Here is a 26,540-nt window from a genome sequence, read left to right on the forward strand (position 1 = left end):
TCCCCACATCCTGGCAGCACATATTTGAAGGTGGTGACTGGTGGTGTGTTTTTCAACAAGGTACAGCAATAGCGCCATCTAGGGACAGCCTCATCATCTGTGGTGTTGTTTACATGTGTGCAATCCTCCTCCTCTGGTGTCATCAGACCAAACCTTGCGCTGTTTACCAAGTCACCTGAATACTGCTTCTTGTGTGTCATCTGGTCAGGAAGGCACCACATAATTATCTGTTAACTGGACCCCTCTTGGGTACAAAACAGACTCATGGAACCGTTCCCCAACTATAAATGTTTATTTAGGCTGAGTAGGTCACAAGAATTCATTGCTCTCTCTCCTCACAGCAACCATCTGAGGCTGTCTCTACCCAGGACCATCCTGTCAGCTTTTTGGCTGAGCAAGAAGCTGAACCTGGGTGTCAAGTCCCAAGCCAACATTCCAGCCCCTCAAATACATTGGCCAAATAACTGAGGAAGGTCTTAAACTGAAGTAAGTACGTCAAAGCAAACAGAAAAGGGAAGATGGAGTTAAAATTAGAAATGACAGAAGAACCCTGATAGATTAGACCGGAAATGGGCAACTTGTAGCCATCCAGATGTTGTTGGAATACAACTCCCATCAGTCTTAGGCAACATAACCAGTGGTGAGGGATGATGGGAGTTGCAGTCCAAGATCTGGAGGGCCACAAGTTGCCCACCCCTGGATTAGACCAAAGGTCTATCTCATCCAACATTCTTTTTTTCTCATAGTGGCCAGCTGGATCATAGAACCATAGAGCTGGAAGGTACCTTGGAGATCATCTAGTCCAACTCACAGCTGAGTGCAGGATTGGTAATGCAGGATCAGTTTCAGCAGTTCTGACAGATAGCTATTCAGCCTTTGCTTAAATACCTTGAGCGAAGGAGATCCCACCAATCCCCAAGTTAGTCTTTTCCATCACCAGACAGTTGTCACTCTTAGGAAGTTTCTCCTAATATTTAGCTTAAATCTACTTCCTAGACCTGCACTAGAGCAACAGAGAACAATTCTGCTCTGTTTTCTGTATGACTGCCTTTCAGATATTTGAAGACCACTATCATGTCTCCCCTTAAGCTTCTCTTCTCCAGGCTAAACATACTTGACCTCATAGAACTTGGTTTCTAAACCCTTCACCACCCTGGTCACTCTTCTCTGGACATGCTCCAGTTTGTCAATGTCTTTCTTAAAATGATTTGTGACAGAATTGGTCACAGTATCCAAAATGTGGCTTAACTCAGAGCAGATTATTTCCCATGACCTAGACACTATTCTTCTGGTAATGCAGCGTAAGGCTGCATTGGCTTTTTAAGCAGCCGCATCACACTGTTGGCTCATGTTAGCTTGTGATCTACTAAGGGCACAATTCTATGCATGTTTAGAAAGAAAAAAGCCATACAACTTGCAGGATTCCCCAGCCAGTCAGACTGGCTGGAGAATGCTGGGAGTTATAGGACTTTTTTCCTTTCAGATGTACTGCTGCTAAGCTAGGTCTCCCCCATTCTATACTCATGCCTTTGATTTTGTGTATGTACGTGTGTACATGAATGCAAGACTTTATACTGATCCCTGTTGAATTCCATCTTGTCAGTTTCAGCCTAGTTTTCCAGTCTGTCAAGATCCTTTTGGATCTTGATTCTCTCTTCTATGGTATATTAGCTATCCCTCCCTGCTTTGTGTCATCTGCCAATCTGATACACATCTCCTTTACACCCTTGTCCAAAATGCCTCTCAGAAGCCCACAAGTGGGACATGAAGGCCTCCCCTGTTATCTCCCAGCAGCTGGTTTTCACTGGCTTACTACCCCTGAACCTGGAAACTCAATTTAGCTATCACAGCTCATTGCCATTGCCACACCTATCTTCCATGGCTTTGGGTAATTCATTTCTAAAATCATCTAAGCTATTGGTGATGCCACATCTTGTGGCAGTTGATTCCGTAAATTAATTACAGTTTGTGAAGAAGAGGCCAGTCATCCAATGTACCATACTGTCGTGGAAGAATGATAGTGTTCCCTCCACATTTTATCATTTCAGTTTATATCTGTTTTGCCAAGAGGCAAAGGTTCTTTTAGAATTCAGAACCAATAAACACACAAGTGGATAGAAGTCAAGAATTTTATTAAAGAGCAGGCAAAATGATACATAGAAACACAAGGTACAGATACTGAGCAAGACAGCTTACTTCCCCATTCAGTTGTCGGGAGTACCAGCTGAACGACAATGGAGAGGCCCCAGTCAAACAGCCAGCAACGCAGCACCTCCATGGCCCAGGTCTGTGTTGAAGCTCACTGAGGGCAAGTCTCTGGTGACTTTTATACCTGAGTTCTCCTGTTGCTACGTGCAGGTTTGAGCACCCTGATTACTCACACCTGGGGTGATGGTCAGATTCTGAGGTCTCATGATGTTCATATATTCTTGTAGCGCCCAAAAGATAAGCTAAAGCGAGTGGACAGTGGCCAACCTAACTGATTCAAGGCTGTACACTCCCAAGCAGATGACTGACCTTGGAAAGGAAAGCCTCCAGCCTAGAGGCTTGAGATCTCTTAAGGGGCCAGGTTTTTAAGGTTCTCCAGGAGATTCAGGCATACAAAGAACAATTGTGGCATGCCACTCTCCTATATCCTTGTAATGCAATGGTCTTCTGGTGCATTTCTTCTACAATATCCCACCTTTCTATCCATGGCACTCAAGGTTCTAACAATCAGCATAAATTAATAAATAAAATACATAATATATAAATAGAAGAGCAGATTTAAAAAACCCAGTCTTGTCACCACTTTAGCCACAGTCAGATGTACAGTCCAGACACAGGCCCACTACCTCAGTAGAGAACTAGGCCTCTGCTGCTTGTTGAGGCTGTTAAGGCCTAAGGCTTGGTTGGCATGTCTCTCACAGCACTGAACACAGGCATAAACATCCACGGAATTATGACAAAATATGGCAGTGAAGAATGAGATGCATTACAGACACATGGAGTATCTCTAATAGCTTGCCACAGTTCTTTGGATTGACATCGGATAAAAACAATGACTGGATGTCATTGGTATTCCTTTTAATATTTTCATACATATTCTGGAGTATGTTTTTAATCCATCCCAGGCTCAGAACTAATTTGAAACCTGATAACTGAGTTGGAAATTTGGATATGCATCATTTCTACCTGCCACTCGCAAAACGTATTTGACATAATCTACTCTCAAGTGCCTGGTACAAGCAGCATATAGTACCAGTGCCCCATTTATGAAGATGACCTGGAAAAATAAGTTCTGAGCATGTTAAAATGACACACATACATATATGCATACAGTAGTCACCGATGAAATACTGTTGAAAGCCATCTCAACATTCAAGTGTTCTTATTGGGCTGAGCGTGGTACCACTTATCCTACTAAGATTGTCACCTTTTCTCTGGCCCTGTTTCAGGGCCTTTAACAACCACTTATTCCTATGCCAAGAAAAAAGTCACATGCTATATTTCTGTGCGTCAGGCTACTGTTAAAGGTGCAGGATTAGGGCCAGTGGGGGGAATGGTAAGCATTAACCTTGTTTCCTTCTTTCCACATTTACAGAAGGTTGTTAAAATGAAAGCAAGGGGAAATCAAGTGGCTTCTTGTCCTCCCGTTCTGCTGGCAGTCTTTAATCCCTAGGGAGAGGAGAGAAGTGCTGGGGCTCATCCCTGGTTCATGGGTGCTTCCAGATGGATGGCTCCTAGTGCCACCCATCAAAAGGCATAGGACAGCTATTTCATCCTTCCCTTCTTAATGGAAAAAAGACAGAAGTGGTGGGAAAACATGGAAGTGTTACAAATGGAAGACTATGATGTCTGGACCCCCCCCCCCAATTCTGTGTTTGAGGCAGGGCGATAACACAGTGAAAGGCCTCTTAGGAGCACCCTGAATCTCTTCTTCTTCATACCAGTTGAAAGGGTGCTGCACATGAACACACCTAACAATTGCATATACTTAAAGGCACTTCTGCCTTTATCATTGGTTCAATTGTTTCAGGGCTGAGTCATGGGACGTTACAGTTCTATGTAACCTCAAGCTCCACCAAACCCAATGGGACTTACTTTTGAGTAAACATGTTTGGGATGGCACTGCAAGACTGAGATCTGGCAGAAATTAAATCCTGTGTGCTGGAACCTAGGTGAGAATTAGGGCCCAAGATTATTTGCTTTTACCATTGAACTATGTGACCGAGAGCCATAGACACTGCTGGCATGGTTGTCGTATTTGTCATCACCGCCACTACCACGAAACATTGGAAACAGAGATGCCTCTGAGTTCAAATCCCACCTTTGGGGAATACAGGAAACTGCCTCATAGCAAGTCAAACTTTTTGCCCATCTCCTGTGACTGGCAGCACCTCTCCATGGTCTCAGGCAGAGGCCTTTCCCATCTCCTACTCCCCAAGCGGATTTAACTGGAGATGCTGGGACTGACGCTGAGAACTGCTGCATGCAAAGCATGTGCTCAACCACAGATGCGTCCCCTTAGGCCACAGCGGCCGTGGGCAAACCGTTTATGCCTCAGAATGGAGGGCAAGGGGCATTTCTAAATGGTCCTCCTCTCTGTCCAGGTTTTAAAAAATCCTCTCCGCTTGTTTTCCCCGGCACCGTCCTAATCCACTCTCTTCTTGTTGTGCCAAAACATTCCCTGCCTCCCCGGACACCCCGCCCCTCTGCGTGTTTTCTTCCTCCGCCACATTCTCCCCCCGTCCCGTCTTCTGGTTTTCGCAGCTGCGGGACAAAAATGTTATCAAGCACATTTCCCCTCAACGTCGAGATACAGCGCGGCGGGAGAGCTTCCTCTGGCGAATGTCAGCCTTTCACGCAGCTGCGGAAGGCACAGGACAAAATACAAGCGGGGGCGGTGACCCGACCCCCCTCCCCTCCCCTCCCCGTTGCATTCCCACGCACTCCACACCCTCTTCTCTCCCCATCAATTATCTGCTCCGCTCCGTCGGCCCCCTCTTCCCTCCTCCTCGCACACGCTCAGTTTGTGCCGGCCGCCGCCTCACAGCGCCCCCTGGCGCCCACGCGCCGCTGGAGCCGCCGCCGCCGAGCGCTCGCCAGGCAGGGGCGGTTGGTTGTTTTTCTGGCCTCCATTTTAGACTCGCTGTAAGGAGCGGGGAGGCTGCCCGCATGACTGGCCGCTTGCGGGGCGGCGGCGGCGGCGGCAGGCTACGTCGAGGCCCGGCTCGGACTCTTGTTGCGCGGGGCCGGTGTGTGACGCCGCTCACCGGCGCCCTCCTCCCTCTCTGAGGCCGGGCCGGGCGTGAACTGGAGCTGGAAGCAACTCCCAGCGGACAGAGATGGGCGCCCGGGGCCTCGCCGCCTCTCGAAAACGCTGTTCTTCCTCCTCCTCCTCCTCCTGCCGCTTTTGAACCTGCTCTCCCTTCTCCTCCTCTTCCTGGGCGCCTGGCCACAGCTCGCCCCGATGGAGACCCCCGTGGCGGGGCCGCCCGTCACCCTCATCATCAAAGCGCCCAACCAGAAGTACACCGACCAGACCATCAGCTGCTTCCTGGACTGGACCGTGGGCAGGCTGAAGTGCCACCTCTCCAAGGTGTACCCCAGCAAGCCGGTGAGCCCCTCGCCCGCAACCCCTCAAGAAATAACCCCGCGGAGCACAGGCAGTAGGTCGCCCCTCCTCTGTCGTGCTAAGATGGGCCGGGGGGCCTCTCCTCTTCCTCCTCCTCTCGCCCCTGCGGCCTGGCGTGTGCTAGCTGCCACTTTGGAAACGCTGCTTTGCCGGACCTGCTTACCTGCCTTTAGCAGGAGCGTCTGACGCACAGAAATTAAGCGGGCGAAGCATCCCTTGCCACATCTTCATGCTGGTGAAGGCTTGCCAAATGCCTGCATTGAGGCGTAGTCCAACCAAAACAAACAGATACTAGTCCTGCTGGTAGACCATTGCAGCACAGCCATTTCTGTAACCACTTCTCACTTGCCTCTGTGTTGTAACAGCCCTTCTCCATACAGTCATGGGTGAGACCCTGACATGTCCTACCCTGACACCACAGCCAACAACCCTCTCTCTTCCAGAGCCAAAATCCCACTTCCCCAAGATGTGCGCCATTAGGCCACTGAGACTGCCCTCCTTGGCCTGGCATCCAGCTGGGAAGCACAACCACTAGTTGCTTGAACTCCCTTCCCCAGCCCTGAGATTTTTTAGGGTAAATGATCAGTCCTGACCTGGTGTTGCTCAAGCCAACCCCCCTCTTCTCCTTCCTACAGAATCCTGTTTCATCAGTCAGGAGAGTGAAGGCCACTTCACAGGATGTTTAGGTGTATGCCTAAGATGTTTTAAAGTCATACACCTAAAAATGTGAACATGCGACAACTGTGTGTAGGCAAATGTTTATTGTATTGGTACATTCATCTGGAAACTTGAAATTGGCCACACCTCCTCTTCAATGTAGGTTGTCAAATTTGGGTTTGCCCCTACACAATGTGCAGAATGGCCCTGAAACTTCTGTATAGTTGTGTCCTTACCTGTCATTTCACTAGGCAAGAGATTATTGTAGGCTGAAAATACCCATCTGAGTGGTACTGGCTAAGCTACTGACATCCCCTCCTGTAGTTTAACATTGGGTTGCCCGGTTACCAGTTCTTCACGCTTCTCTGTTTTGAAAGTCTTACTTCACCAATCAAGAAAAGGAATGCTTTAAATACTCATGTCATGTGCTACCCTAGTATGTATGGCATCTATATGGGCAGCAAAGGCACCTGCTTCTTACCTTCTGTGCAGAAATCTTACCTCTCCAGGATAGTGATCGTCTTAGCCCTTCTCAATCTTTCTGTATCCTAGCACTTCTTTGGCTATTGCACTCATCCTTTTCTGTCAACAAAAACATTTCTTTGCAGGTGTGGCCTAGAAAGGCAGACTGTTACTTCTGCTCTCTTGTATCTTGTTTTGGCACTGATTAGGAAATAAAGCACCTGCTTTCTTGTTGATCCTTTCTTTCCAAGCTGAATTTCTCTCTTTCCTGGCACCTTACAGCTAACACAATTGCCTGACCCTTTCTTTTTCTCCTGTAACCCTGTGTGTTCATGGTATAGCCCTGCAAAGTATGGGCTGTTTCTGATTCTCCCATATTCCTCCCCTGGAAGCAACTGGGCAACATTTGCATGCTGTTCTGCTGCCATTCTTTTTCTTCAGCATGTGCTGAACAACCTAGTTAGCCCTCCTCTGCTGCCACATAACTTTATGTCTTACATGTTAGCTAGTTGAAATCTCATCTCCAAATTAAGTTTAAATAAAAAAATAGTATATTTCGGCAAGCTATTAGGTATGCTGCAGTTTATCCATCCTTAAAAATCCTGCCCTCTGTTGAAAATCTGTTTCCTAAAGATGTGTCAGTGAACAAATTGATGAGGTTAACAGTACTCTTGGCTCTTATGAGGCTTCACTCCTATCTTTCTTCACTTTTAATTACTCTTCACAGAAACAAGGCCCATTGACATCTTGGATTGGTGGGGCACTCTTACCCTGTACCAGGGAATGAAGCTAATTGTTTTTGTCTTAATTGTTTCATGTTTTTGAATTACATTTTATATAATGTGCATTTTTTGGTGGCAAATGTGATGCTGTTTATTATGATTTAAAATACATCGTGAAAGTGTTGTAACTGATAGGAAAGTTTTGAGAATTTATGGGATTAGTAAATAACAGCCCAAGGCAAAACTGCTACATCATATTTAGAGACAATGCAAGGTTGAAGTTGGTTCCTGGTTTCCTATTAGCAGTGTGTAAATTTTATTCAATACAGAATTGTTGTTACAAAGAGGCACTTTCTTTAATCTTAATGTACAAGCTCATATTAACATTCAGTTTCCATGTGGTAATGCAAATTAAAATAAATGTAATAATATAACAGATAAAGAACTGGGACTTGAGCAACTTTACATACAAAATGACCTTTGGGTTAGCCTAAATCATATGTTCAGATCACTGAGAAGCTGGCAATGTCTTTATTCATGTTTGGGTTGCCTGGGCACCTTAGTGGAAGGAATGGGCATAGCGCATTTGAGAATACTTGGTATACAGATGAACTTTTGGGTCATCCACTCATATATAGCAGTTCATAGGGGATAGACTCTCAGTGTCCTGGATATATTATTTGGGGTGGTTCAGCAGTTATTTTGGGGTGCAGACCTGGTTAAATCTAATTTCCTTATTTGGTTTATTTTCTAAACTCAATTTGAATTTGTATTTTTTGTCACATATAAACTGAACATTATTGGAACTACCAGTTAGATGGAAGCTATGCACCAGGAACCAATCAGCCTCATAATGATATTCTTCATTGAAGGAATCTGTCTTGAAAGAACAAAGTGTATTCAACTGTTAAATCACTTCCTGAAAACAAGTATACTTACTAAAAACATTAGCTAAGAAAATTCTTTTTAAAAATCTGGTAAGAACGTAGGGCTAGAAGAAAACCACAACAATTAGCTGTGATGTTTTCCACCATTTATTTCCCACTCTGCTGATTTTCCCATGCACTTCTCTTTCCTGCTGCCTTCCCCAGTACATTTTTTTTTCTGAAAAGTTGACCAGTTTTCCAAAAAGCCTTTCTAGGCAGCTGAGTGCACACCCTCCAGTTTTCTGCTGTGGTATAAACAAAAACCCAGTTTAATCTAGCATTCTCCTATCTGAAAGTTTAAATAGACTAAATATATAGGCTCCAGTCCTGTGCATGCATACTTGGGAATTAACCATTGCACTCATAGATTTCCAAGTAAACATGTACAGGTTTGTATTGCAAATGTCTGTGTGAATGTGTAGTTCCCCTTACTCATGCTGATGACATGCAGCATGTTTTCTCAGAAGTACGACCCACTGAATGCAGTAGGTCTTGCTCTTGCCTTAGTTCTCTAGCCCAGGAAAACCCCACCCCCCACCCCCGGTGCTTCAGCAAAAAGCTCTTCTGTACATGGGGAGAGGCAATATTTTCTTCACCTATATGCCTCCTGAATCTGGGAGAGCTTTTCAGGGGACTTCCACTGGAAGGAGAATTTGAAAAGCCCTCTGTGTGAGTGGAACACTGCACAGTGATTTGGATCCTGGCATAGATTACAGAAGAGTAAATGCATATAAAGCAGCAGCATTTGACAGAAATATTATTTGATACCTCAGTCAATGCTACAGAAAGTTGGGATCTGTCATTGTTTTCTGTGGAAACCAGGACAGTTTTTAAGCAACCAGGTCTGGTAACTTGGTTTTATAGCAAAAATATCAACTAATGCAACCACAGAAAAGCTTTCATTAATAGTAATAACTGCTAGAGCAATTAGAAATACACATGGAAACATGGATTTTCTTTGCTTTTAATGCTGTTGTGGAATCATACATGTATTTCCAACCTATTGAGAAAACCCGCTTTTCATTTAGCTTGGTAACAATGTCATGAAATGTTCCTTCATAGTCTTAACTGTATTAGTGGTCTTTGGGCAGGTTCGCATGACCACTGTGGCTTATTTTCCCTCCCTGAATGTGCTGGTTACGAGCTGCCTAATTAGTATAATTACCCTTGTCAGGTGCAGGTTGTTTTGCTGTCCAGTGAGGGCGGGTGGCTGAGGTGGTTTACAAACCACCCTGAAACCTGTGGCTTGTTCTAGGGTTTCAGGGTGTTTTGTAAACCGTCCCAGCCACCCACCCTCGCCAGGTTCAGATGTCACAACCGACAGGGGTAATTATGCTAAATAGGAGGCTTGCGACTGGCATGGACAGGGAGGGAAAATAAGCCACCATGGCTTATTTTCTCTTCATGATCATGTGAACCCAGTCTTTGTCTTCAGTCACAAGCCTACACTGAAGGGAAACTCCTTCTGATTTTTTAAAAAAGTGTTGCCCCAGGTGCTTACCTTCAAATTTAGCAACAGCCAGCAGTTAAGAAGGACAGTATTTTCACCAACAGATATTTCTTATTGTTCTATGGCCCCAAATATAGTGTTGGTGACATATTGATAGAGTGGAAGGCTATTCTGAGAAGTATAGATCTAAGTATGTGTATACTTCTGACAACAACTGCTAATTAGGGAAATTATTCTGTGGCTAAAGGTGGCATTGTGTTCTAGGGTGTATTATCTATATAGCTTTCTAAGGGACAGCCTGTCTCACTGTGAACCTGCTTAGGTATTAAAATCTGCAGGAGAGGCCCTTTTGAGGGTGCCATTATCTGCAAAGGCCTGTTTGTGAAAGGGCTTTTTTCTGTGTTGCCCCAAACTAAGGAATGTGCTCCCTTCAGAACTACATTTGGCCCCCACTCTCTTGGCCTTTAGAAAGGGTGTGAAGATGCATATTTCACTTTAGCCTTTCAAAATGCGTAGCTTAAATGTTTGTACTGTTTTTAATGTTCTTGTTTTCATTGTTTTAAGGTTTTATTGTTTTAAATGGTTGCATACTGTCTTGATGGCTTTTTAGCAGATAAGGCAATATATAAATGTTAACAATAAAATAAATAAATGCTATCAGAGTACATGCAGAAATTGGGATTTAAAAGATTAATCATGAGTAGCAGGAATTTAAGTCAAATTGTTTCATCTACAAATGTTGTTCCAGCTCTAAAACAGTACAGCTGGGAAAAAAGATGAATTCTTCCTTTGTCCCATCTCTTAGTCTACAAAGGATCAGAGGCTGGTGTATTCTGGCAGATTGCTTCCTGATCACCTGCAGCTGAAAGATATTCTCAGAAAAGTAAGCTTTACTTTAACAATGTACTCTACATAGCTGCTTGTAAAAATACCTTCTACAGAACATTCTGTTAAACTTTAAAATGGTTACTGCTATGGTAGAATGGAGCACTTCAAATGTTGTGCAATTACATACAGAAAAACTATTATAACATGTTTCGCGTGTTTTATAGTCAGTATTATGACGTTCTGGTTGCAGTCCTAAGCATGCATGCAAACCTGAAAATAGGCTTAGTCATTTTGACATAAAAATCTTTATACAAGTATTAAAAGCCTTAGACTGTATTACACTGGTTAGCTAGTTCATTACATTGAACTGCAGGTAAAGGCGCTCCTACGGTTGGATCCAGTTGTGGCATTCTGCTAATGGAAGCAGTTCTGTCAGTGGACCTGGGAGGGGGGTTCCCATCCTCCCTGCGCACCTTCAACATCTGCTTTGGAGGGCTGGGGAATCCTTCGGAGCAGATTTTTGGGCAGTGCAGAGGGCTGCAGTGGGGATTAGAGAGGAATAAAGTCCCGTGTTAGTTTAAGCCCATGGAATCTCCCCCACCCTCACCCCCAGGTACTCATTACAGAGGAGGGGCCAGGATTTGTTGGCTGTTGCCACCAACATTATTAAAGCAGGGGAGGGGCAATGATGCCAAGGAGCAATAGTGTATGGGAGAAATAGGAGCAGTGGAAGATTAGTGCATGGAAGATATGTATAATTTAGTATGTTTATATTAAACATTACAAATATGTAATTGGGCGCATTCGGAACTGCATGTGGAAGGCCAGTCTGAATCAAGGAATTGACTGTACTACAAATGTAGTACAGTCACTGCTTTTCTGTGGATGTGAAAAGAGTAGCCTAAAACCACTTTCTCAGGTATTATCTGATCATAAGATACATGGAAGGGACAATGGCTTAGTGGTAGACCATATGCTTTGTATGCAGAAGGTCCCAGGTTCAATCCCTGACATCTCCAGGTAGGGCTGGAAAAGACTCCTTCCTGAAACCCTGCTCGTCAGTGTTGACAATACTGGGCTAGATGGACCAATAGTCTGACTCAATATAAGGTAGCATTCTATTTCATTATTACAGTACTGAAAAGTTTTATCTGCAAATTTTAAGTCTTGACGGAAATATATGAGGTTCTCAGACTTGCGCAAGGAGTAGTTGGTATGAACTCTTTCCATTTAGAGCACTTTAAATGAAAAAGTCAACATACTGTGGACAATTATGTAAAAGTCTCCAAGGTACTTCATTGCTTGAAGAGGAAGGTTTGGTGTGGAGCTGGGAAAGCTTGTGGTGAGGGTAGCGACTCTGGAAGCTTGAGAAATGTGTGTTGAGGCCCACAGCAATGAGTAGGTGGCAAAACTCACATGTTACTAAAGTTAATATACTAATTTAATGATCCAAGAGGATGTAATAACATTTGACTTCTTTTTTTTGTTATTGCTTTAAATAGCCCCTAATTTTACTGATTGAATTAAAACTAAGACATTTGCAAAACACAGGTTTAACTTATTCAAAGAAACGTCAAAGATTTTTTTACAAAAATTCTTACAAGCATAAGTAATGTGCATAATACCTTATGGCTGTGATACATTTTCTTGCACATATGCACACTTTCTGTTCCCAGCTATGGCCAGAGAGGCTCTATGAGCACATGAGACCATTTTTATTCCCATAGCTGATACACATAGGAGCACCTGTTTATACACATGGAGCTAAAGGTAATAATAAGAATAATATTTGGCATTTATACAGTGCTTTCTGGGTGCTCAAAGCATTTCACACACATTAATAATCCGTACAACTTTTTTGTAAGTTAGGTTAGCAATTATCTCTACCTATAACTTCTGTGTCGTGGTAATATCTTGTGACTGTTGGTGCTATTTTGAATAACTAATGGCTTTAGCAATCTTAAATACATTTGTCTCCTGTACATTATGACAGTGGTGTTCAGTCTGTGTTCCTGAATGGCCAGCATTCCTTGGAAATTAGCGGTTCCTTGATCGGTCAGCTGATTTTCTGCTAAAATGCACAGTTGCAGAGTGCTGTTGGCCACATTCTAGGGTGCACACTTAGTTTTTGGTTGATAATTTTAACAGAACCCTCTGCACTATGAACGACACAATACATTTTGTCATTTGTAACAGTTTGCTCTCTGAAAGTTTTTGTTGTTGGAATTCCTGTGTGGAAGGAGGTGAATTTACACAAATGCAAGTATTGATTCTACTGTTAGAAAACTGAGATGAGTAATTAATTGCATAGGTCTTTGATTTTGAAAAAAACCAACTAATTACAGGTAGGATACATTAGACTTTTCTTCCGTGAACTGATCCTCTTTCACTAGAGAAGGGGCTAAAATTTGGGGAGGGATGTTCATTATTTTTTAACTAGCAGACTGGATTTTGGATAGAAGGAATAGCTCTGGTGAGAAGTGGAGTGACAGTATCTGTTTCTGGTTCAGCTCTACTATACATATTTTTAAGCACAATAACCTTACCATCTAATTGTTAGAGGGTAAGATTCTTGTGGTTAGACGTGAATATATATTTTCCAAGGATTATTCTGAAGTGAATTCTACTTCTCCTGTGGGTACAGAAACATCTTGAAGTTTTCCACCACTCCAGTAACATTTGCTGTAAAATAACAGTTTAAATGTCAGGTAACTTGAATAGCTACTTTCATCTGTGCCATTCAACTGTAATTATGTGTGTATGCTCATTGTGGGTTACCTGAAAATCTGGCAGATTTTGCTTCTGAAACTACCCATTTTTATTTTAGCAAGATGAATATCATATGGTTCATCTAGTTTGTTCTTCACGGACACCCCCGAGTTCTCCAAAGCCTGACACTATTCGGGAAAACCATGGCTCATCAGCATCTAGCAGCATCTCGGTGAGTTGGCTTTGTGTAGGATGTAATCATTTAAGCTCTGTCAGCAATGCTGTTTTAGTGTATACATCCTGACAGTAATAGGATGACAGCATGGCATTTTATAAGCTATCAACTGTTTTGCCCATTTCAGATTCAAAAATAGTATCAGAGGACTAGGTTATTGATTTGCCCAGTGAAACAGGTCTTGGTGAGTGTAACAGAACTGCAAGATCCCCGGACTTGTTTTAAAACTTCCTTATTTTTTTAATGTTGTTGATCTTGAAGACCCTTGGTTTACTCACTTTTATGTGTCTGACTCACCCCCTGCCATGTTTGTATATAATTGTGCTCTTTTCTTAGAAAGTACTGAAGAATATAGATCCAGGTTGTAGAACATTCTTTTTATTTTCTTGTTCTTAGCGGGTCCTTGTAATCTTTTCCTGTTAAATGCAAGAGTACAAGAAAATAAAAATAATGTTTTTCCCATATGAGGATATATTTCATTTACAAAAGGGTATATTGTCCCTTGTGAAAAAAAGCAGACTGAGAAACCTGATGCTGCAAGAAGTAGCAGGGATGTGCACAGAACCCCTGTTTCAACTCTGAGCCCGATTCAGCACTTCAGAAAATGGTCTGCTTCTGCTTGGCCCAAGTTGCAGTCAGTCTGCTTTGACTCAGTACTGAACCCAGGCTGAAGTTGGAAAGATGATGTTTCATGCTTCCCATTGACTATCATGGGAACTCCAAAGATGACTATAACTTTTTTTTTTCCTGTTGATCAAATGTCAGACAAACAGGATTTTTGTGTTACGTTTCTTAATATTTTGATTTATTTTAAGGGGACTACCAATAACTTTTATTTCTGGGCAGAACTGGATGAAAATTGCAGGGATAGCTGCCACCCTTTCTGAGAGGATCAAGCCTGTCAAATTTCAGAATGATAGCTGCAGGGAGTTTTGTCCAAGAGCAGTTTTGACATTTTGGAGGGGACACGCTTATCTCTTACGTTACTTGTGGGCAAGGGTTCTAAAAAATGACAGACAGTCTAGAGGTGTATAGAGGAGTAAGAAAACTGCAAAATTTCAGAAGCATACTGTCAAGACTGGGTTAATAGTAGTAGGAGCCATGTGGCCCACTTGGGTAGTCACGTAGGAAGCAGTCACCTGGAGGTTGATTGTTTCTTGGCTATTTCTCAGCCCTGCAGCTCAAAGCCACGCTGTGCCCGGCTAATTGGGAAAATGATAACAGCCATGCCTGGTGGGAAGGTTCAGCCTCTTTGGAGGGTGGAGTGGGGTGTCCTGGGACTGAGCTTGGATTGGGTGCTTCAAATGTGCCCAGAGTTGCTAGGGCTGGGCAATAAAAAGAGGGCTAAGGAAGGGGCGGGTGTCTCTTCTTGGCCCTGACGGTGCTAGGGTGTGCTGCTGGTCATTGGCTATCCTGGGAGGCCCATACTTTGGTATGCGTAGGATAGACTAGCTAGCTTTATTGTTTTGCTCTTGGGAGTGTGTGCTTTTTGGTGATTGGCGTTTCTGGTTTTGCTTAGAGTTTTGTATCTTGCTTGTAATTTGCTGTACAACCTACCACCTCTCCCCATTCCTTCCTGTTTGTTCCTTTTTCCCCTAATAAACTTTTATCCAACTTCCAGTTGGTGTGGTGTGTCCTGAATAACTTCAGTGCTAAATACAGTGCCTATTGGCCTGGAAGGGAGCTACTGAGTTAATTCTGGGGAAATTTGTGGCCAAGTTGGGCCTGGCCTCCCTTGCAGGGTTGTTGGGGTGAAACCAACAATCCTTCACACACATGTACAGTGGTTCATGTGAAAGGGTGCACTTCATTGGGGGTGTGTGAATTAATTTCTCCTTCCCTCCCTCCCCCACCCAGGTGTTGTTGTTTTTTTGGAGGGGGGCATTTTTTGAAAATGGCACACATCCTAGAGGTGTACGCAGACAAGATTCCTGCAGATTTTCAGAAGGATACATGCAGGGCCTAGGCAGTTATGAGGATTGAAAATCAGTTTAGGGCTTTTTTCATAGTGAAGCCTGTAGTGTTGGAAGAATGGCCATCTCATGGCCCCATTGTTGCCTTCTCCCAAAATACGGTGATTGGAGCCTCTTGTAAAATGTGCCCTAGGATTAGAAGGTGAACCTGTCACTCAGCTGCACTCCTCTCCCTTGCAGCGCTGAGAGAAATTAAAGCAAGAGATGCTATTTGGAGACATAAAGGCCGACTTCGGGGGGAAACTGTGCCGTCTGGGTTGTTTCCCCCACCCCTGCGTTTTCTGCTTGCGTGCCTGGCATTTCCTTAATTATCTGCGCCACGTCACAGGTTGCTGTGTCATCCAAACCTGATGTACAGCAGGGATGGCTTCTAATCCACCCCACAACCCCTACTACAAGCTATGTGTTGTGTGGGTGGGTTAGAAGCTGGCCCACCATGCGCAGGGTTCGGACAGCACAGCAACCTGTGATGCAGCGTGGGTAATTAAGCAGATGGCGGGCATGCACGGGGGCAGGGGAAACCACCCATACTGCGCCGTTTCCCCTGCTGATTGTGTGAACCTGGGCACTGTCTGGTGTGTCTCTGAAACACTTGGGAAAGCTTAATTTCTTTTGGTTTTCGAGGAAAGCCTGCTTTGCTTTGGGAACCATCAGAACAAGAACAAAGGAGCCCACTCTGCTCAGGCTTTGGACTTCATCTGAATCTGATGCACATCTGTAATAAGTAGTCTTAAAGTAAAACAAAAATACTTGTAAGTTGATTATTCCCATTCCTCCAGTAGTAGTTATTTGCTGTGCAGCCCACCACATGTTACATACAGACTATGGAGGCTTTTACCATGATGGTGGCAAATAACGTACAGAGAACTTGCAAATGTTATAGTCAAAGCAGAGATTGCTTTTCGTAGGGAGGCTGATTTTTCGTGGCATCCTCATGGCAACCATAGCTTGAGTTCTGGACCCATGATTATTTTGTATCTTGGTTCACTGCCTACTGACTTGTGACTAGTGCTGAAGCTAGTGGAAATCAGTCCAGTCTGTTGAGTGATCGTGGCCAGCAAGCTGTTGTCTGTAGAAAAAGCAAGAATGTGGGTGTTCGGAGTGCAAGTAAGAATATTTGTTTAGTTTTTGTAATGTTTTGGAGAACCAGACTATTTAGCATAGAGCATAGAATCCTTTTCATAGCTGATGGAGATTATTAATTTCATTTTATTTTAAGAGTTCAGAACATTCAGGATCAACAACTCCTCCATCTCAAGAAACTTTACACACTGCTATCAGCAGTAGCCCCGATGGTGTGAGGCATCGCAACCTTCCACAAGCACAAAGTAATCCAATGCAAAGCCATCCATTCTCATATATAATGCAAGGGTGAGTAAAATATAAATTATCTTGTTATTTCTGAAGCTTGATTTAAACATGTTTCTTGATTTAAAAATACAAGAATAGAAATCTTGCAAGATCATGTCTGCCTAAAACTTTAAAATCTGTAGTGTTCACACAGCCAAGTTTGTGGAAAAGAAACATTGGGTAAAAACCTGGACACAGAAGACCACAGTTTTCCCCTTAAGGGCACCTCCCCTCCCCCTGCTTCTATTTATTGTAATGACTATGCATAATTCTTACCAGAAGTAAGTAATTTGGTTATTTTTTCTAAGTTTAGAATGATTCAGTTCTTATTTATGGTTGCTGTGATATCCTTGGAGAGTGCTTTATTGAGCAGTATTCCATCAGCATCTGATAGGCCTTCCTTATCGGTTGCATGGTAGTTTATGGAATAGGTCTGCAAATGCTGTATATCAAAGACATTCAGTGAATGATCGTCACTCATTCTGTTTCAGTCTAAAAATAAAGTGAAGGAGAAAAATGCTTTCCCTTCTTTGACAGAGCAAAACTGATAAGGGTCAGAACTGAGGTTACTCTCTTTTCCTGGCTTTCATCCATTAATTGCCTGAAATTAATTTTAGACATTTTTACCCCTAACATCTGTTTTCCTACAGAGAATTAAAATAGATGATGGGGAGGGATTGTCTGGAAATATTCTATGGGGTAATGTATTGTTTCTGAAGAAAGTGAGGACAGCTGTGATTCCTAGGAAACAATGCTCTCTCTACAGTAAAATCAAAGTAACTTGGTAACAATGTAGCATACAGCATGCTTTCTTAAAAATACTGGAGATCAGTGGTTCTCTTAATGTATGTTCTGAGAAACCAAACCCCTCAATTTGCAAAATTATCAAATGCATATATAATGCATGGTTGTGGAAGCAGTTGACACTTCAGAGCATGTGAATTGTTCTGTTCTCCATACACATAAGATCACATCCTTCAGTTCTCAGGTTAGTTAATCTGGAGTAAATATCTGATTCTGTACTTGAGGTCAATAAGAGATGGTTCATACATGTAAACCCTGCTTATTTTATCCATATGAGTATATTCAACTGTGTGGAGAAATGTTTGTGTAAGCAAGATAGTTGTTGAAGACAGGTGGCATCTGTTATGTTTCAGCTGTCTGAGTCATGCTAACATTTCTCCATGAAATTGTATCTGTGAACACTTGGAGAAAATAAGTAGGATGTGTGAACAGTAGGGTGGATAAAAAACAGTTTTTTAAAAAACTATATAATGTTTAAAACAGCAGTTGTCTCAAATAACCTGGTTTAAATGAAATCTGAATTTAATAGAAGTATATTAAAACTACAGGCATAATCTCTTAAAACTGAGTCCCTTCTATCAAATACATTTAGGCTGCTACCCTGTACCTACCTACCTACCTGGGAATAAGCCCCCGTTGAACTCAGTGGAACTTGCTTCTTTGTAGATATGTATAGGATTGCACTGTTAGCTTAGTTTTCTATGTAAAAAAGAGCAAAACAGCTGACTTCTTGAGGTCATGCATTATGAATATGAAAAATAATCGGTAATTTTATTTGGGGGCAAATTATGAATATTAAGGCTCTGCCAAACAAATAGCAGTGTGCATTTACTTTCTATCTCATGGATAAACAGTCTTCTGCCTAAACACTACCAACTATCCCTTGCTTCTGAAAGTTCTGGACATTTTGACTTCAAATAACTGATTTTGAAATGTGTCCTTGCATGTGTACAGAGAAAGTCAAATGGAAACCCTTGTTCTCCTGTCTTTAAATATATACCTCTGTAGCCTAGAGGTTTTAGATTATGCTGCTTGGGTGTATAGGGGCTCTAGTTGCAAACCAGTATATTTTGTTATACTATCCAGTTAGTATGTATTCCTGTTTATTTTATTTTACTTTATTTACAGTATTTGCTTACTGCTCCATATCTAAAACGGATTTTGGAGCAGTGAACATAAAAGGTAAAATAGTAAGAGGATAAAAAGATTAAAACACCATATTAAAATTATGTCTTAAACAAACAGAATGCCAATAAAACCGTGGCTGGTTAGTTAAGGAATGCCTCCTGGAGCAGTGCTGTTTTCAGGAGGTGCCGGAAACAAAATAGTGTTGGTGCCTTCCTGACCTTCAGGGGCAGGGAGTTCCAAAGAAAGGGGGCCACCACACTGAAGGCTCTTATCCTAGTGGACTTCAGTTGGGTCATAGGTCCATGTGGAACCACCAGGAGCATGCCCTCTGATGACCTCAGTGATGGGGCACGTTGGTAAGGGAGAAGGTCCTCTCTCAGGTATCTTGGTCCCAAGTTTTTTAGGACTTTGTATACTAGTACTAGCACCTTAAACCAGGCCTGGTAGTGAATAGGCAGCCAGTGCAGTTCCCTTAGCAAAGGAGTTGCATGCTGAAAAGGGGCAGCTCCCAGCCACAGCCGAGCTGCTGCGTTCTGCACTTGCACCAGCTTCTGGAGCAGCCTTAAGGGCAGCCCCACATAGAGCGCATTGCAGTAATCCAGTCTTGAGGTTACTAGTGCTTGTATCACTGTGGTCAAGCTATCTCTGTCCAGGAGAAGCTGTAGTTGGAGAACCAGCCGAAGCTGGTAAAAGACACTCTGAGCTGCATGGCCATTTGGGCCTCCAGTGACAGTGATGGATCTAGGAGTTCTTGTTCAGGAAATATATGAACTACCAAGCTGGAAAGTTGATTTAAATCAATCCAATCTGGTGAACCGCTCCTGAAACATTAAAATTCCAATCTTGAAACCCATGAAATCCTCTCTTCTGGCACTCTCTCACCTAATATAAGTAACTTGCTTCACTTGTTAACATACTTCAGAAGAAGGCAGTTCAACAATAGGAAAATATTTTATGTAGAGGTACATGTGGCATATTGGGGAGCAATCAGATTCTTGGGGAAACTGTTTTTCTCTCTCTCAAATATTTAATCTTTTTTGTATACCACATCTAATACTGTTTCTCTTTTCTTTGCTGCCCCCGCCTTTCCATCTCCCCAGTCTGAGTACATAATGTATCAGCAAGGTCTCCTGTGACAACTTGCAGCCAATTTTCTTTCTAAGATAGAATTGTGGTCTGATGCAATACAGTTGCATCAACTCGTGTTGCTGATACTGTGAATACCTCATGTTGTTGCCCTTAAAGAGAACTTAGGGTATTCCCATTCTAAAGGATTGTTTTAATAGATGTGAGTTGCTGTAGGTTTTATATCATGGTTGCTGCTTCTAAAATCACTTTAGCACTTGACCTTGCTAATTGAACACACTCTGCTTGGCAAATGATTATAGTTGTGAGACTTTATTGCATTTTAGTGTAATGTAGTACACACAGTGCTTATGCCTAAATATTATATTTGTCTACTTCTTCTACTTTAAAATGATATTCCCTGCTATACAGGCTGTGTACTTGTATACTAGGCCACTATAGATGGTACTTCAGGCAAAATTAGGTACGTGATAATAGTACAGATGCAGTTGAAGAAGAGGCCTTCATCTTTTGTGTATTAAAAAATTCACATGCACAAAAGCTGTCATGAGTGCAGTTCTCTGCTTTGAAGGGAAAATGGAAGTGACTGAGTATATCAGCATTTTTACCCAAGGGTCTATATCCCTTGGATATAAGGCATTTTTACCCAAGGGTCCACAACCTTTTTGGATTGATGGGCACATGGGAATTTTGAGTGAGTGCTCTCACAAAATGGCTGCTGTGGGGGCTTGTCCATTTATAAAATGGGTACCATGGTGGGCATGGCCAGTCACAAAACACTAATTTCCCAGAGGTCATACTGGTGAGACTAAAAGAAAAGTAACTTGCTCAAGAATCCAAATACATGTCAAAGGTAGGTCTGAGCTCCAAAACACAAAACCATTGTTTTGAGCCAAAATAAATCGGGAGGGGCAGGGAGCCTGGTGGGAGTTGAGACAGTTGTCCACAGGCACTGTGTTGGAGACCCAAGATCTATATTGACATGACCTTAGAAAGGAGTTGATAAGTCATGTTTTGTGTTGATTACATGTCTACGCATCCTACAGTGTTGTGGCTGTGTTGAATTGCTGTTCAATTCACTGCAGTACTAGATTTTAAAGTAAAAGTTTATATAGTAAACCATGGCATGTGAAATCACCATAACATGTAATATGTAATTGTTTTTCATTCTTCAACGTAGCAGAAGTGGTCTAAAACCAGTCTGCTATCTATGTTTGTCTTTGAGACAAAAAACAATGCCATACGTAACTTTGGAAATTGCACCGATATTCTAACTGTGTATGCCTCTGTTAAGTGACAACCTGGCATATGTTTTGCTTTAATCCTCTATAGCAGTGCAGGCAACCAGTTTCCTGGGCAAGGAGTACCAGCTGGATTTCCAGTGTATCCTGCTTTTAGCCCTCTACAGATGATATGGTGGCAACAGATGTATGCACGCCAGTATTATATGCAATAGTGAGTACAAATGGATGCCTTATTTTGATTAGTATTAAGATGGCAGGGTGGTGATTAAGACATGAAGTCTAGGTCGAATCTTTGTCTGGTCCTGGTAAACTTATTCTGAGATGGAAACTGCTTCATCAACATATTCACTACAAGAATTGCTCCATTATAAAAATTGCTTATATGTGGATAGCCTGATTTTTGTGTTTGGTGGCTGATGTGGGCACATTATTATTATTATCATCATCATCATCATCATCATTTATGTACTGCCAATAGCCAAAACTCTCTGGGCGGTTTACAAAAATTAACAACATTAAAAATACAATATACATGCTTTATAGTGGAGAAAAGTCATTACAGGATGTATTTTGCCCATTATTCTTCCATGGTGACCATTTTTCTTGTGAACTTACCTTCACATAGTCAACTTTTGGAAAATGATAGGCCACCATGCCAAAAACAACAACTCTATATTGTCAGCTGCTACTTATGCTGTTTTTCTGAATGGGGTTGAGGGGGAAGATAACCCATTCAATGCCATGAAGTTTGTCATGTATAGTAAGCATGGCTAATGGTATTTATCCAGGATATTTATTGATGGTTGTGGAATGAACTGGAAAATATGCATGGAAATAGCTAACTAACAAGGCTTGTTTTTTAGGCACTCTTAAATGTTTCTGTTACAGCCAAGCTGCAGTTTCAGCCCAGGCAACACCGAGCACTGAATCTGCCAGTCCTCCAGTTCCACAGCCTACAAATTCTGAGCGTGCTCCTGCAAATGAGCCCCCAGCAGCACCAAATGTCGTCCCACAGGAGAACAGGCCTGTAAATCAAAATGTCCAGATGAATGCTCAAGGAGGCCCAGTAATGAATGAGGAGGACTTCAATCGAGACTGGCTGGACTGGATATACACATTTTCCAGAGCCGCTATTCTCCTAAGCATTGTATATTTCTATTCCTCCTTCAGTCGGTTTGTGATGGTGATGGGAGCCATGTTACTGGTTTACCTGTAAGTAAACATTTCTTATTTATATATAGTATTTTTGTAAACTCAAAGTACTTCAAATTAGGGATGGTTGAGGATTTAATTCGCTTTGCATTTTGGCATGAATGTCCCCGATTTGCACCTCCCAGACCAGTGCTTGGATCGGAAGGTAGATATGTAAATCAGTCTGTAGTTCTTTGAACCTTTCTGTAGCGTGGTTTAACAACTAACTTTTTATGAGGTGGTCTGAGGGCTGCCTTTCTTTTTTTTCTTTTTCTTTTTTTTAAACCATTTTTTAAAAAACAGCTTCTAGATTGCAGCAGCTATAAAGTGCTTGCCATGTGCATTCAAAATGCACTTGAAAATGCTCCAGGAACATGTTGTCACTTCCTGGATAATTGGGGGCTGGGGAGATGGCTCCCCCCATGTATGCTATCTTTCCATGCAGTGTCCCTTTGAGGCTACCAAGGAGATTGTATGGCAAAAAAGATGACTTCCCCCACCGGTACATGGAGGCACCCACCTTCTTTTTCCATACAGTTACCCAGGAAGGGATGGGAAGTCATGATGTACCACTGTTTCCAAGGCATTTTCAGACACATTTTCAATTAGTGTGGCAGGTGCTGTGCTTTCTAGCCGCTCCAAGCAGGTTAAAAGCTGTAAAAAGAAAGGGGAGAAAATTAAAGAGCAACCCTCGGACCACCTTGTAAGTATTCTTTTAAATATAAATAACTAAAATTTGCTAGGTGTGCAGATTTTTTAGGTTTTTTTGTTTAAAAAAACACAAACCACATGGAAATAGTTCAGAACAGACTTACCGATCAAAATGTAACGAAGGGACATGAACCACATCCAGAACTTTCTGTCCATCCCTACTTCAAATACATTATTTCAATAATATCTACTACAGATTGTGAGATTGAACAGTATTAGTTTGTTCATGTTGCATATGAGGTTCTGAAAAGGAGAAATAGTGGCTTGAGTAAGGCTACCTAGTGAGTCCACTGCTGAGGTGAAATTTGAACTGGGGATATCCCAGGCCAGAGCTCACATTCTTAGTCACAACACCAGCTCGCTAAAATGCCGAATAACATAAAGAACGCCACTCGCTCCTTTTAACTTCTCCCCCTTCCCAAGTTTGACAATCAGTGTAAATAATCAGCAAGGCTTTGTGTTAGTTACATGACTAGAATGTGAACTTTAAAGCTTAACTGATGCAAGATGAATCCATATAAAAGTTCGTTTCAATTAGTATCTATAATTTTAAAAATTTATATATAGTAATTTGTATATATTTACCAAATTAACAGTCCTCATTTAAAATTTCACAGTCTTAGAAGTGTATCAGTTTACTTCAGAGGGTTGAGGCATGTAAAAGGAACTGGTTTTTTTCAAGTTGTTTTCAAAGACATGTTTGAAATGGAATAAACTGCACATATAGTATTGGGGGTTGGACTCAAGGGCCTTGTAGGCCCCTTCCAACCCTACTATTCTATGATTCTGTGAGTGACTCAGCAGCTTCAATATGCAGTTTGTATTAATGCAAACCAAGCGGAGAATGAATCTGACTATTCCAAGGATTGCCAACTGTGGACACTTGAAGGTACACTATAAACAAGTTAGGTAATGGATTTCCTGTTTGCACACATCTGAAACTAGGTGTGTAAGCACGCATGCAGAGGGGGAAGCAGGATTTTGCCCCTGATTTTGACAAAGATCACATGTTTTAAACATGTGTTCATTGGATTCTAACCATGTAGCCACAATTCCAAGATCACACCCAGTATGTGGACCTGGGGTGGATCAGTCACACTTGGGGAAACAGGGGTGTGAGAACTCATGCCCCACCATGTGTACACTCTTCACAGTGGGCTGGATCCAAATGTAATCAGAGTAGATCCACTGAAATCATGGGACTTACATTAGATGTGAGTTAAGTCCCATCGATTTTAGTGGGTCTACTCTAAGTATGATCAAAATTGGATCCACTCTAATGTCAAATATGTGTGGATAGGATTTTAGTTGCACAAGCAGGTTAATACTGGGACTGTTAATCTTTATGTTTTGTTGGCCAAGGTTTTCATGTGCTCATCTAAATGAAGTAACATCTACTGTATGTTTTGTATTCATTAATCAGCTTAAAAGAAAGGACAATGGCAGAATAGTGGAATCTCATTAAACTAGATGATGTGATCCTTAATTGTCTTAGTATCGAGTTATGTTTTAAAAATGATCTCTGTAAGGGGAAGACACAGGATTATATGAATTATACTTGTCTGTTGCCAATGGCCTGAACATTCTATTGTTGATTCAGCTTGTGTGACATGCAAGATCAGAATCTTTCAAAGATTTCCTGAAATTCTTAAAGTTTTCCTAAGTCATGCTGTTCCATGTGATTAAATAGGGATCTCTCAGGTTACTCTTAATTTAGTGGATATCAGCATCTATTTTGGTCTATTCTTTCCCTACAAATTAGTTGGAGGGCTATTTCACTGGTAACTTTGTGCATGTGTGTTATAAAACAGACACCAAGCTGGGTGGTTCCCATTCAGGCAAGAAGGAATCCAGCAGCTTGCAGCAAACAATGCGGACATGAACCATGATGGGCAAAATGTAAATAATGCTGGACTTGAAGAGATGGTAGGTAGATGCAAGTTTAGGCTTGCTTGTCACATGTTTACTTTTTTTAATAGTTGAAGAGCAGTACTGACTTACAGTTTAAGAAGAACTGGGAATTATTCCATTGAAACTGAACTCTTGCCTTAAAGTTAGGAAATAAAATTAAGGCCGTGATCCTGTGTGTGCTTATTGAAGACAATGGAACAAGTAAACATAATTGGATTGTGCTGTCAAATTGTCAACTTTCACTATTCAGATATGTAGAGTTGATTTTGCTGTAGCTTTATCACATTTATCAATTTCCATATTGAAATACATCATACTTGAGAAGCTAGATAGGAGTGAGGCTACTGTATATTCTCTAAGCAGCTGCAGTGTACAAGTATTTCATTAATACAGTTTGTAACCCTCTGAATTAAAACAGTTAAACCACTTAGGAATTTTGTTTCATAAAGGAGCGCCTTATGGATGATGGGATCGACGAAGACAGTGGCGAAGATGTAGATGATGTCAATACAGAACAGCATCCTGGGTTTATGGCTTCTGCTTGGTCCTTCATCACCACCTTCTTCACATCCCTCATCCCTGAAGGGCCTCCACAAGTTGGCAACTAAGCAAAAGAGGAACTGTCAATAGTAGAGCAGCTATGCTTTAAAGTGGGAGTTGACTCTAGGGGGGGTATTTTAAATACAGTGCAATTTCAAAAGATTTATAATGTAAACTTTCTGATCATGGTGTACAAAAATGTGTATTTTTTCATTTTCAGCTTTCTCATGCTTATGAATATTTTAAGCAAAAGTGGACTACTAAATGCTTTTTAAAAGTTTTCTTCTTTAAAGAAGAAAAAATGAAAAAAAATTGGTCTTCCATATTGTTTTAATTGTGTTAACACTGAGACAAGAAGCTTGTAGTTGATGTGCAATGTCTTCCCTTTAAAGAGTTGTTACATTACAAATTCAACAATAATACTCAAGAAATAAGATTCTTCACAGTAAAATGGAATTTGTGTAGGAATCTTTGTGTGTGTGTGTGCGTTTTACAAATTGCTTAAAACAAGTTGTATCACAGTTTTGGGTTTGTGGCAACTCAGTCTTGCCAGTGGCATGTATTGTCCCCACCCCCCTTATGCCATAAATAATACAGCAGCTCTTCAAAGGGAACAGACAGTGATGGAGTACACTACAAACTGTTAATACATGCTGTATTTTTTTTAAAGACATGTACTGGGAAGCACAGACACATGTAATTAGTTTTTTAATTAAAAAAGCTACAGTGAAAAGAATTCTCATCCTTTTGAATCCTTCGGTGTTCATCTACATTATAGAAACTCTGTAAAGAATGTAAAATGCACATTTGTCAAACAAACAGAATTTCTGTTTTCCTCTTGGAAGAGTGAGCCTGCAACTGAAATAAGTAAGACTAAAGTATTGATGATTTTGACTTTTTGGTACCTTTTTCTATGTGCATCATTTAGAACACCCTTCCCCAACCTGGTGCCCCCTAGATTATGTGAGTTATAGTCCAACACATCTGGAGGACACC

At 41.8% G+C, this 26,540-nt stretch overlaps 1 protein-coding gene across 2 annotated transcripts; it reads left to right on the plus strand.

The window, feature by feature from the left end:
• The first annotated feature begins 5,086 nt into the window (after nucleotides 1–5,086).
• On the plus strand, nucleotides 5,087–26,280 carry HERPUD2 (HERPUD family member 2). 2 transcript variants are annotated; one of them, XM_084857883.1, is made up of 8 exons: nucleotides 5,087–5,599; nucleotides 10,640–10,717; nucleotides 13,490–13,603; nucleotides 16,799–16,950; nucleotides 21,280–21,402; nucleotides 22,080–22,403; nucleotides 24,905–25,019; nucleotides 25,454–26,280. In XM_084857883.1, the coding sequence occupies exons 1-8, from the start codon at nucleotides 5,453–5,455 to the stop codon at nucleotides 25,610–25,612; spliced, it is 1,212 nt and encodes a 403-aa protein (XP_084714009.1). In that variant the 5' UTR covers nucleotides 5,087–5,452; the 3' UTR covers nucleotides 25,613–26,280. The 2 variants fall into 2 exon arrangements, with proteins under 2 accessions (XP_084714009.1, XP_084714011.1); XM_084857885.1 differs by having other exon boundaries at nucleotides 21,283–21,402.
• Nucleotides 26,281–26,540: the final 260 nt, after the last annotated feature.

Source organism: Heloderma suspectum, chromosome 5 (assembly GCF_057233095.1).
Source record: "Heloderma suspectum isolate Gila_16-S chromosome 5, 16-S_ref, whole genome shotgun sequence".
Classification (NCBI taxonomy): domain Eukaryota; kingdom Metazoa; phylum Chordata; class Lepidosauria; order Squamata; family Helodermatidae; genus Heloderma; species Heloderma suspectum.

Excerpts from the sequence above, each read along its gene's own strand:
- HERPUD2 (XM_084857883.1), top strand. The coding sequence starts at position 5,453 with ATGGAGACCCCCGTGGCGGGGCCGCCCGTCACCCTCATCATCAAAGCG. Across the intron at positions 13,604-16,798 it reads CAGCATCTAGCAGCATCTCG|AGTTCAGAACATTCAGGATC; the intron begins GTGAGTTGGCTT and ends TTTTATTTTAAG. Across the intron at positions 22,404-24,904 it reads GCCATGTTACTGGTTTACCT|ACACCAAGCTGGGTGGTTCC; the intron begins GTAAGTAAACAT and ends GTTATAAAACAG.